Below are 12,304 nucleotides of genomic sequence, written 5' to 3' on the forward strand. Positions count from 1 at the left end.
GTGTACAGTGTGTCATGGTGTTAATCCTTGTGCATATGTGTCCTAATACGACTATTTCTGTAAAGAAAGGACACTATGAGACACGACTCCAGTTGGAAGGACTTCAAAACATGTTTTTTTCTTTTTAAAATTTGAAGTCAGTTTTTATGAAGTTGTTAATAAAGTTTCTTTACTTTTCAATGTACACATGCTTTGGAATATGTTTGATTTTACTCGGAACAATTGTTTCTTTTCTTTTTTAAGGAGAAAAAAAAAAGGCAAAGGAGCTCCACACTTTGACTTAATTTCATACAAAGCTCCGACGACAGAGGCCATAACTGTTGAGAGTTGCTTTTGGGGCAAATTAAACCAGTAAAATTTTAAACTCTTCCTCCATATTAAAGGGATTGAATAAATTGGCCACTTTGGTGCACCTGTGTCCTGCGAATTGTCCAGTTGGAGATGGAGGTTTAGAAAGTGAGTTTCAGTCTTGTTTAAGTCTCTTCCCATCAGACTGGTCTCGTGATTTCCTACACACCATGTTACTTCCTGTCTACCTTTCCTTGGTGTTGTTCATGCCTGGATTGTCTCCTGTACCTGCTCAAACCTTGGTCCATTCTCATTTGTACCATGGAAGTTTGTCATGCTGGATACTGTCAGAACTAATTTTACTTAAGTTTGCGTTAAAGTGCAAAGCACACGTTTTGTATATTTTCTGTTTTTTGTGTTTGTCTATATTTTATGGTTTCGCTTCAAGAAGTATTATGGGAAGGGAAATAGCAAGATGTAAAGAGCAAAAAAGTCATCATTCTCTTTCAATTGTTAGAACATCTATCTGCAATCATAATTATGATGCACTGTGGTATGTGTTAAAATAGGAAATACATGTAACGTCCTGTAGGAGCAGCAAACTCAGTGGTGTTGGTGAGGGTGTGTCATGGAAGTAATCACAAAGCAGGTGACTGTTGGTTGGGGTCCTGAAACATTAGTGTGCCTTCCCTGTGTCCAGTAGTGGTCTGGAGGGGTCAGGAAGCCTGCCTTTGAATTTCAGGGAACAGAGGGTTTGAGGTCCTCTCTCTTCCATTGCTCTAGTACACTGCACAGCAGCAGTATACTGGGTTTATAGTTGACGTTGAAATCGCTGATTGATCATTAAGATTGGGACGTATCTTTGGAAATGAAAATAGGAAGAATCGTATGCTTTTTCTTTTTTTTCTTTTTTTTCCTATATCTGAAAAGGTATGTAGTACTTTGCTGAGTGGTTGGGAATAACGTTTGCAGTATTCAGTGTATTCAGTTTTAGTATCTAAATAGAATTAAACTGTTGCTGTAAACTGGAATAGCGCTTTGTTACTGACAAGTTTTAGAATGCATCTGTTCGTCAATTACCTGTTTGGGAAGATTGTAGTTAATGATTTTGAGAATGTGGCTATAAACCTCCAACTGACTCAAGAAAAGCAAATAAGTCAAGATTGACAAATGTATAGGCTCTTCATCTTATTGTGTGTGGGGTTTTTTTTTTTTTTTTCCTTTTAGTTATTTGTCAAGGTATAAAGAATTCTATCACACTTAAGACAAGTTAAGTAAACTTCACGGGGTGTGTTCTGACATGGCATGGAGCAGATCCCATGGCCTAGATCTTAAAGGTGATTTTATGTTTAAACTTTCATGAAAACATATGTGATTGAAACACATTAATATATTGATACAGAGGGCAGTTAATTTTTGTCTTTTGTGTGTGTGTGTGTGGTACTGTTGTGGCCTCTCCCGTTGCGGAGCACAGGCTCTGGACGCGCAGGCTCAGCGGCCATGGCTCACGGGCCTAGCCGCTCTGCGGCATGTGGGATCTTCCCAGCCCGGGGCACAAACCCACGTCCCCTGCATTGGCAGGTGGACTCTCAACCACTGCGCCACCAGGAAGGCCCTAATTTTTGTCTTTTAATACATGTGAGCGCAGCTTTCATTTTGCTGAAAGAATATGACCAGTTTTCAGTTTGGGATTCTACCATTTAGTAAAGATAGTCCACTTAATTTTAGAAATAAGAGACTTAATATATAATACCTAATAATACTTTTATGTATGTTTTTTTACTGAAAACATTTATTGTAATACTGTGAAGAAACTATGCCATTCTAGTCTTCAAGACTTAAATGAATCAAGTGTTTATTAGCTGTTGTAGTTTTTAAACTAATAAAAGTCAGTACATCAGCAATTTGTAAATACAGTTTTTAAAATAATGCCTTAACAACTTTACAGTGGTTATAATGACTGTATTTAGGCCTAAAGTTAGTTAATAATTTGACATGAAGGCTTTTTAATAGTTTGATGGTGCAGATCAGGGATAGGTAAACTCTGGCTGGTGGGCCAGATCCAGCCCGTCGCCTGGCTTTGTAAAGGAAGTGTTTCTGGAACATAGTCGCACCCATTGTTTACATGGTAGTTGTGGCTCCTTTCACCCCACACCAGTGGGGCAGAGTAGTTGCAACAGAAACTGTATAGCCCACAAATCTGGAAATGTTTAAATTTAGATTTTAAAAATTGAAAAATTCTTTGAGCCTGTACAGGGCAAGTCCATTGACCCCTGAGGTAGAAAACAGTCAGGAACTTGGGTGCGGAAGCCAAATGGCCTAGGTTCAAATCTCCTTTCTCCCATTTCTTTTTTTTTTTTTTTTTTTGAAATTTACAATCAACCATTTTTAAGTATGCAGTTCAGGGACATTAAGTACATGCATAGTGTTGTGCTACCATCACCACCAGCCATCCACAGACTCTTTTAATCATGCAAAACTCTGTACCAATTAAACAGTAATTCTCCATTTCTCCCCCTTTCCCAGCACCTGACAACTACCATTCTTTTTGTCTCTATGAATTTAACTACTCTAGATACCTCATATAATTGGAATCATACAATATTTGTTCTTTTGTGACTGGCTTATTTCTCTTTACATAATGTCCTCAAGGTTCATCCATGTTGTATCATGTGACACAATATCTTTACTTTTTAAGGCTGAATAATGTTCCATTGTATGTGTATACCACATTTTGTTTATCCATTCATCTGTTGATGGACACTTGGGTTGCTTTTGCATTTTGGCTATTGTGAATAATGCTGCCATGAGCATGACTGTGCAAATATCTCTTCGAGAGCCTGCTTCCAGTTCTGGTAGAAGTGATCTGTCAGCCACTTTTGGTAGAAGGATGGCCCACTGTAGACACCAGGAAAATTTTTTCGACCACAGCCATATCCGTAACTGGTAATTCCCATTACAAAATATTGTTTACGTTCTGGTAAGTAGCACATGAATGGTCCACCACTATCACCCCTGCAAGTATCAAAAACTCCATCTTCATCACCTGCACAAAATGAAGTGTAAGGAATTATATCCCCATAGCTCTTGTCAGAATTACAAAAACTTCGAGAAATATAATGCACTTCTGCTTCGTGTAATTTTTTTGTAATATTACCTTCTTCTTTTGTTCTTCCCCATCCACTTATAAAACACTTCGTGTTTCGGTTCAGTCTTTGGAAAACACCAAAAGGTAGACAGATAGGCTGAATATAATCATTATATCTCACTGCTTTCTTTAAATGAAAAAGCGCAATATCATTTTCATAAGATTCCACATCGAAGTCTGGATGGATAATGATCGCTTTAACTTTCATCATCTTGGAGTGTGGCTGACGCCCATCTATGTTATTAGTTCCAATCACAGCTCTCCACATTACAGGATCTCTATTTTTCATCAACCTTATTTCTCTTTTCAGTTGGGGGTCATCTGTCTTAGTTGTCTGAGATGTAAGGGTTACGGGAGATGTCATCACCACGGTTTGTGGTAGCGAAGTAGCTGAAGGTGTGGTACGGATCTGATACGTCTGCATATCTCCTGATGCAGTTTGTACAACCACCTGGTTGCTGGGCACAAGTATTTGCTGTCCATCAGAGGTCTGTGCATACTGGAGAATTGTTGTACCTTGTTGAGTACTGCCTGAATTTGTCATGGTTAATGTCTGAAGCCCCTGTACTCCATCTGTGCCTGGACTGGCCAGCTGTAAGGCTCCATTTGGGGCAATGGCAATGTACTGTCCGGTGCTAGTCTGATAGATGGGAGTTGGAACAGACATAGAAGTGACAGCAGAAACTCCAGGATTTTCTCCGTCTCCTTTTCTGCCCCGTGTATCTTCAGAAGATAGGTCTTTCAAAATTTTTCTGTAAGATGGGCGCCGTGCTAGGATCCCGTGGGTTTTCTGTGAGGAGCCTATGCTGTCAGATGAGTCCTGAGACTCTTCACTTTCTGATAAAGATGATACCGTTTGCACGTGTGGTGGGTGAATTACAGAAGACTGAGCTGTCTGGATGACCCCCTGAACCTGTACTTGCTCTCCAGGAAGAGGTACAATTGTCACTGGCGCAGATCCTCTTAATGACATCTGTTGAGGAATATGAGAAATATGAGCTCCCTGAACTGTTGAACCAGACTGAGGTGCTGTCTCTGAAGCGTTATTCTTGTGAGAATCTTCCATAATCAACTGCGGTTCCTTTTTGCTTCAGGAGCTCTGTCCCCACTGCTCCCACACGTGTTTTCGGAGGCCAGCACCTGCTCGGGGTGTCAGGAGACCGCTCGGTGTGGGGCAGTTTTCTTCGGTTGGGGCATCGCACTCAGCCCTTACTTGCTGTGGCCTAGAGGTGTCGTCCTCTCCGGCCTTGATCCACGCCTGACCTGCCCGCCTCTTGTAGACAGAGTGAATTCCTTTCTCCCATTTCATAGCTAGTGACCATGGGCAAATCACTTAACCTCTATGCCTCATTATGAGGTTTAAATGCACTTATTTGTATAAATAGTGCCTGGCACATACTAAGCACTGTGTAAGTGATTGCTGTTGTTTCTGCTTGGAGCTTTAATAAGTTATTGTTAATAGAAAAATGACACTAATGATTTTCCTTTTAGAGTAACAAAGGCACTTTGAGTCTTTTACTTTTTCAGGAATGTAATAAGACTTTTTTCATTTACAGTCAGTGTTCCCTGTTACCAAAATTTACTTTATGAACATAAAGAATTGAATGTCTTCAAGACAGTACTTTTGCTTAAATGTCAAACCATTATTTTCCCAAGGCACATCAAACTGGCTCTGCATAGTCCAGGCCTCTAAAGCTTGTGTGCACACCCAAGGTAGCATGTGAGATACATTTTGTAAATATAGTTTTTTAAATAATGCTTGAGACTTCCCTGGCGGTCCAGCAGTTAACACTATGTGCTCCCAATGTAGGGGGCTTGGGTTCGATCCCTGCTCAAGGAACTAGATCCCACGTGCCTGCCATAACTAAGAGCCCACATGCCACAACTAAAAGATCCGGCATGCTGCAACTAAAGACCCGGCACAGCCAAACAAACAAACAAATAAATAAATACATAAATCTTTATAAAAAAATAAATAAAATAAAATAATGCCTTAGGAGTTAGGAAAAGAAAATATGAGAACATTTTTACCTTTGTATTATTTTTAAAAATCTGTGTAGTTTATCATGTACATAAATTCTATGTATGGAACTTTGTGTATATAATTTGTTAATAAATAAGATGCATATTAAAAAGTTTTCTTATGGTTTGCCCAGTGAGGTGTTTGGAGGCCATTGGAGGACAGGATGATGAAATATAGGGCCTCAGCAAAGATAGGATTTAGAACCAATTCCCTGACTTAGAAGATAAGGAAAATAATTCATAGACTGTAATTGAGTTGTCCAACTTTACATAAGTGTTCAGAAGCAGGAAATGCAGTGGCTAGAATCTAATCACTGACCGAGCAGAATCTGGGTCACTGGACTCGTAAACCAGAAGTGACTGTTGAATTTCTCAGGTTGATGCTCCTGGCATATATGCTTGATCTGTGTGTGTGTGTAAATCTCTGACAGAATAAGCCATACTCAGGCACACCCTGTTTCCTTATTCAAGCATCTTAATTTCATCCCATTAAATCTTTGAAGTATCAGACTACCAGAAGGCATGAAGAAACCTGGGCTGAGAGTCTTCATTCCAGGAGACGTGATCTTGACTGCATGACTGGTTTGAGGCGCATCACTCTGAACTGCAACATGCTCATTGGTGACCTGGGTGCAAGTGCTTTGGCAGAATCTCTTAGTGAGGATTTATGGCTTAGAGGGAAATTCTAAAATTGAAAATATTGAATTTTTAATATGAAATATGCTTAGCTTTTGGCATGATACTATTGTGATAGGATTTTTTAAAGCCTCATTGTACTGATAGCTTTTATTTTGCTTTTAAACTTTCTCTAAGAGTTGCATATATCCTTTATAGAAAATACAGAGTAACAAGAGAACAATTACCTATAATTTTAATACCCAGATATAATCACTGTTCATTTTGACGTATATACTTTCAGTCTTTTTTTTTCTACAAATATATATGTACACTTAGGGATTACAAAAATAGAATTGTAGTATACCTGCTATTTCATATTCCTGCTTTTTTCACTTAATGATGTATCATGTAGTATTGTGTCGTATTGATGTCCCATAGTTTAATCGATTCTTTGCAATTCTATTTAGACAGTTTGCTTTTCCCTGTCAGAAACAATGTGAATACGTTGTATATACATCTCTGTGTCCATCGGGATTACTTCTGTAAAATAAGGTACTACAAGTGGAATGACTAAGTGTGACCTATTTTTAAGACATTTGATACACATGGCCAAATTACCACCCAGAAAGGCTATGCCAATTTGTAGTCCACCCCAACAGTAGATGCGAAGCCTGCCTCTCACAAACACTGGCCTGTAGCACTTGTAAAAAAATGTAAAACTAAAAAAATGAGTACCTCTCCATTTTCTATGCAAGTGGGATTACTCCCAATTTTATAACTTTTTTCAATTAATTTAGTATGAGCATTTTAGCAAGTCAGTAAATTTGCATCTCCTGCATCATTTTTTGTGATTGTTCAGTATTCCATTATATGAATATGCCACAGTGCACATAGCTTATCCATTCTTGTATATAAGCTTTGTCCAGTTTTTCAGTTACAAATAGTACTCTGATATATATCCTTACCTATATCTCTGACTATTTCTTTTGGTTAAATTCTTAGAAAGAGAGTTGTTGGATCCAAAGGGTATAGACATTATTTAAAGGCTTTTCTTACAGAATCTTGGCTTCATCTGATAGGAGAATAACCACATTGTGTTTTATTTTGTATTCATTTGATTGACTGGTGAGGTTTACTGGCTGTTTGTATTAATTTGGCTATTTGGTTAATTATACCCTGTGTCCATTCTTCTGTAGTGAGAGCTTGTAAGGGTTGTATCATATCCTGTCAGATCCGTATGTCTGACTTGCTATTTCTGTGTGTCATGGGGGTGTTGAAAGACTCCAGTTATTTTAATGTGATGGTCCACACAACACTTAAACAAAAGACTCATGATAGTTTCCTTTCATGTAATATTTTTTAATACCTGTGCTTTAGTGATGATCCCTTTGGTTTAAATGAGTAGGTTGTTCAGCCCCAGAACTACTAGAATTCATGATCCGTTTTTCTGGTTTTTGTCTGACCTTTTACTGCGAGGGTTCTTGACCATCATACTTTCATGATAGGTTTTTAGTATGTATTCTGTATTCACACATTGTTGAAAGTTTTTATTATTTGTATCCTCTTAGACTTGTCTTTTTTTCCTCTAAAACTAACAGTTATTACATTTCTTCTATTTTGTTTTCCCCTTTGAACTAGTTTCAAGTGTGATTTGGAGCTGAAGATCATGATCAGAAGAATGCAGTGCATTTCTGAGCTCCACCAGGTTTTGCTTGTGAGGTTTACACGCCCCTGCCGCCCTTGCTAATTATGAACTGAGATTCATTTTGTGATGCTTTTTGCTCATAGGTTATATACAGTTATTCTTCAGTTCTGTAATTGTAAAATATGTTGTCTGATTTATTGTTACTAAAGCCAGGGTTATCATTGCACATCCAAGAAGAGGTTTTTAAATTGGATTATGCATTATGTGTGTGCGTATATGTTTCTGTTTTTTTCCATAGCCAAAATTACAAACCTGCCATGACTTGTCTTGTGCAGGACTCTTCCACACGTGAGAAAATGAGAGTTTTCTATATGTTAAATCTGTAGAGTTAGCAAGTGACCTTTTGTCTTTCATCGAAAAGCACTTGACCTGCAGCAGTGCGGCCTCACCAGTGAAGGAGCAAAGGCTTTCCTAAAGGCCCTTGAAACCAACAGAACTCTGCTCGTTCTGGATATAAGAAAAAATCTGCTTGTTGGTATGTGGTCACTTTTTTTAAATTGATAAACACATAGCAAAACAAAAAATTTGTTCAGGTATTGACAGTTTTTTAAAACTTAATGTGTTTAACTTTCCTCATCATATACAGTGGGCCCTTGAACAACGTGGGCTTAGGGGTGTCGACCCCTACGCAGTTGAAGATCTGGGTATAAGTTTATAGTCAGTGGTTCCACATGTGTGGATTCAACCAACCTTGGATCATGTAGGACGATAGTACATATGTATTGAAAACTATGCGTGTGTCAGTGGACCCGTGAGGTTCAAACCCATGTTGTTCAAGCTTCAACTGTACTTTTCTAGTGTTGCACTTCCCTTATGTTTTTAGCAGCTAAGGTACTAATTAAAGTGAATTATACTTGTCAATTTTTCTTATCTCTACTCTGAATAGAGGTGAACCTAGATACTAAGCCTGCTTCCACCAAGAGCATTCTTTCTTTCCTGTGCAACCTCTGAATTCTTGCCAGGAGTACTTTATTCATTTGTCAGATTCACAAGTAATTTTGTAATCATCTTCTGTGTGCCAGAGACGGGTTTAGGGACTAGGGATAAAGCAGTGAACCAGACAGACAAAAGTCTTGCCCTCATGGAGCTTACATTCTAGTGAAGGAGATCAGATAGAAATGAGTAAATAGATAAGTCATATAATTTTAGAGAGTAGGAAGTGCAAAACTATCTTAATGTAAGGAGAGTGAGGGAGAGCAGGTAGGACTCCATTGGATAGGTTTGTTAGGGGACAGCTTCACTGGAGAAGTGGCATTTGAACGGAGACCTGAATGAAGAGAGGAGCAAGCCATGGAAGATGTGGAGTAAGCACATTCCAGGACAAGGAGGCAATGAGTATGTAGGCATGTAGGTGGGTGGAGTATTTAAGGAAAAGCAAGGAGACCAATCTGGGCAGAGTACCGAGTGAAGAAGAGTGTGGTATGACATGAGGTCAAGGAGCTAGCCAGGGGTCTGCTCTTGTAAAGTCTTGAAGGCCAGAGTAAAGATGTGGATTATTCTAAATGAGTAGAGGGGTTTGAACTGGAAAAAGGCATGATGCAAATCGTATCTGAATAAGGTGACCTGGTATAGAGAAGGGACTTGGGAGGATAAAGAAGAGGAACAGGGGGCTTTCCTGGTGGCGCAGTGGTTGAGAATCCGCCTGCCGATGCATGGGACGCGGGTTCGTGCCCCGGTCCGGGAAGATCCCACGTGCCGCGGAACGGCTAGGCCCGTGAGCCATGGCCGCTGAGCCTGCGCGTCCTGAGCCTGTGCTCCGCAACGGGAGAGGCCACAACAGTGAGAGGCCCGTGTACCTCAAAAAAAAAAAAAAAAGAGGAACAGGGTGACCAGTTAGGAGACTATCCCAGTGCTCCAAATAAGAGATGTTTATGGCCTAGGTTAGGTTGGAAGTTTGCAGCAAGTGAAAAGTGGTTGAATTCAGGTTGTGTTTTGAGGGTGTAGCTATCAAGACCTGCAGATAGATGTGAGGTATGAAAGAAATAGTAACAAGGAGACAAGTCGTTGATGATTATGTGTGCAACTGGGTAGTATCCCTTAGAAGAAGGGGGCTGATGGGAGGAGCAGCTTTTGAGGGAATATCAGGACTTGGTTTGTTACCTTGGATGCCCTGGTTTGATATCTTAGATGCTCTTTAGGTATCTAAGCGTCTGGACGGTGCTCAGACTGTACTTTGTATCCAAAGGTAGCCAAAGCCACTTTAGATGCAAAATGTTTCAAGTTGACCTTTGCTGCTGCCCAAATAGTAGCCACTGTGGGCAGTCTGCAAGATGGCATCTTAGGTTTCTGAGGAAGAAATTAGAATACACAAAGGGGGAAATAAGTGTATAATTATATAATGTAGATTTCATATTTAAATGTATGGGAAAAGCAATAATTAGTTGGCTTTTGGTTTTAAATGGAAATAGCCACTCACTGGAAAATAATTACTCTAATTTCAATTCATTTTACTTTAGATCACTCTGTGATGAAAACAGTTACCAAAAAAGTTCTCCAGATGGAAGGAGTGCCAAGTCAGAGGTATATAACATGTTTCAGTTCTCTCGGAAGAATTTCTCTTTAATGGCTTGGTTTTCTTTCTTTCTTAAAAGAAAATTATCAAGGTACTTTCTGCCATCTTAAAACTAAGATTTGAGTCAAATCAAATGGCTTTTCTGTTTTTGAAAATGTTGTGTGATGCTTTAATTTAGGTTCCCAGATATGCAGATTGAAAACCTTTTAACTTTTTATTTTCTGTAACATATTATCGTTAGTCACAAATAGTCTTTTTTTTTTGGTGATAAGAATGAATAGCAGGAGCAGCATTTGTGAAACCAAATCTAATATGAAACTGACTCTTTCTTGTGAGTAAATTTGAATTTTGAAACAGCAAAACAATAAGGTTTAATAAAAGGCAAAATAAATTTTTTATGTTTATGATCTGCCAATTTCCCAGAAAGAGTTTTGTGGTGACTTTAGTTATATACCAGATACATTAAAATCACCAGTGGACAACACATCTTTTATTCAGGTGCCCTCTGAAAGTTTTAAAACTTTGTTGACTTCATATCACTGAACGGTCCACTTTAAAATGGTTAAAATTATAAATTTTCTGTTTTGTGTAGTTTACCACAATTTTTAAAAAATGTGTTGTTTGAAGATTTTTGGGTTTTATAACGGTATTGTATTAGCATAATACACCTCTAATCCCATTATCCTATCAAGCAATATTTACATTTTTATTTTCTCTTCCTGCTGTCTATAAACATAATTCCACATAGCTTCAATATAATTTGCCATTCTTTTCATACTAAATTTAAATTCTGTGATTCATAGTTATACTTTTTAACATTGCATTGACAAGGTTTCATTGAGTAGGTCAATTTCTTAAATTGGTGAAAAATTGGAAATAACCTCAAATAAACTATTGTAAACATCTTCATAAATACAGCTTTTTTTTTTTTATACTTCAAGTTGTATGTTTTTGATTCTCTATTAACTTGCTTGGACAATAGTGTATTAAATAAGTTGTTAAGAGTGTTTATGAAGTCAAAAAATTTATGATCGTCTGCCAATTGTTATTTCAAGAGAGTGATATTTTAATAATCAAATAGTACATTCAAAGAAGTTAAGATTTGTGATATCACACTAATTAGATATTATTATTAAAAATTTATATCCTATGTAAAGCATTCTTAAAATAGCTACACTGACTTTTGCTATGATATTAGAAATGGAAAGATATATAAATAAAACATGTATATGTAAAACATATTAGGAATTCTGTAAAATTAGTACAGAATAATAGGGCATCATGGAATGAGAACAGTTAAACATTTTTTTTTAGTTAGCATGATTAAACAAAGTGGAAATGTAACTGAAGTATACAAGCTCATTGAGCTCTTTTAAGAGTAATTTTATTTCTTGGGCTTTTTTTTGTATTTGCCTCAGTTATTTGGAGACATAGAGGTAAGCCAAATCAGTATCTGGGTATATACCTAGATCCAGGTGAGTATAGGAGTGAAATAATGGTGTGAATTGTGTCACATTTGTATTGTACTTATGTATGCCTAATAAAAGATGGGAACTTTTATTAGAAATTTTTTAATCTCCTAACAAGAAGAGTGTAATTAAAAAAAATTTTAATACAAATGTATTTGCATTAGTTTCTGAAAGTAAAGGAAGGGTATACACATACAAACCGTATGCATACAAACATTTTTTTTGATGGCAATGAAGTTAAAAAACACAATAAAATAGCACAAAATGAACTGAGCTCCTATATATTTTTAAGAGGCATGTAAATCACACAGGATCGTGTGGTGATTATCAATAAGCTACACTCTATGAAATATTTGTCCTATATTACCACATACACTCCATTTTACCCTGCATCCTAATGCTGCTAAAATATAGTAGAAAGCAGCAGCATAGCACAGGGAGATCAGCTTGGTGCTTTGCGATGACCTAGAGGGGTGGGATAGGGAGGGTGGGAGGGAGGCTCAAGAGGGTGGGATATGGGGACATGTGTATGCATATATGGC

The 12,304-nt window shown here is 37.8% G+C and overlaps 1 protein-coding gene and 1 pseudogene across 2 annotated transcripts in view; one reads left to right on the forward strand and one right to left on the reverse strand.

The window, feature by feature from the left end:
- The window catches only part of LOC309808828 (centrosomal protein of 78 kDa-like), a 1,511,271-nt pseudogene that overhangs the window by 728,784 nt on the left and 770,183 nt on the right, over positions 1-12,304 (forward strand). The window contains exons 4-8 of the transcript in view: positions 353-456; positions 1,516-1,625; positions 5,962-6,136; positions 8,143-8,256; positions 10,238-10,388. The product of the transcript in view is annotated as a centrosomal protein of 78 kDa-like (transcript). The remainder of the gene's footprint in view (positions 1-352; positions 457-1,515; positions 1,626-5,961; positions 6,137-8,142; positions 8,257-10,237; positions 10,389-12,304) is intronic.
- On the reverse strand, positions 3,075-4,934 carry LOC309807997 (uncharacterized protein; the record flags this gene model as incomplete). Its single annotated transcript, XM_082628008.1, has 1 exon — positions 3,075-4,934. The coding sequence occupies exon 1, from the start codon at positions 4,500-4,502 to the stop codon at positions 3,075-3,077; it is 1,428 nt and encodes a 475-aa protein (XP_082484134.1). The 5' UTR covers positions 4,503-4,934.

The sequence above is a fragment of the Mesoplodon mirus genome, assembly GCF_964341445.2.
Source record: "Mesoplodon mirus genome assembly, chromosome: 7".
Classification (NCBI taxonomy): Eukaryota; Metazoa; Chordata; class Mammalia; order Artiodactyla; family Ziphiidae; genus Mesoplodon; species Mesoplodon mirus.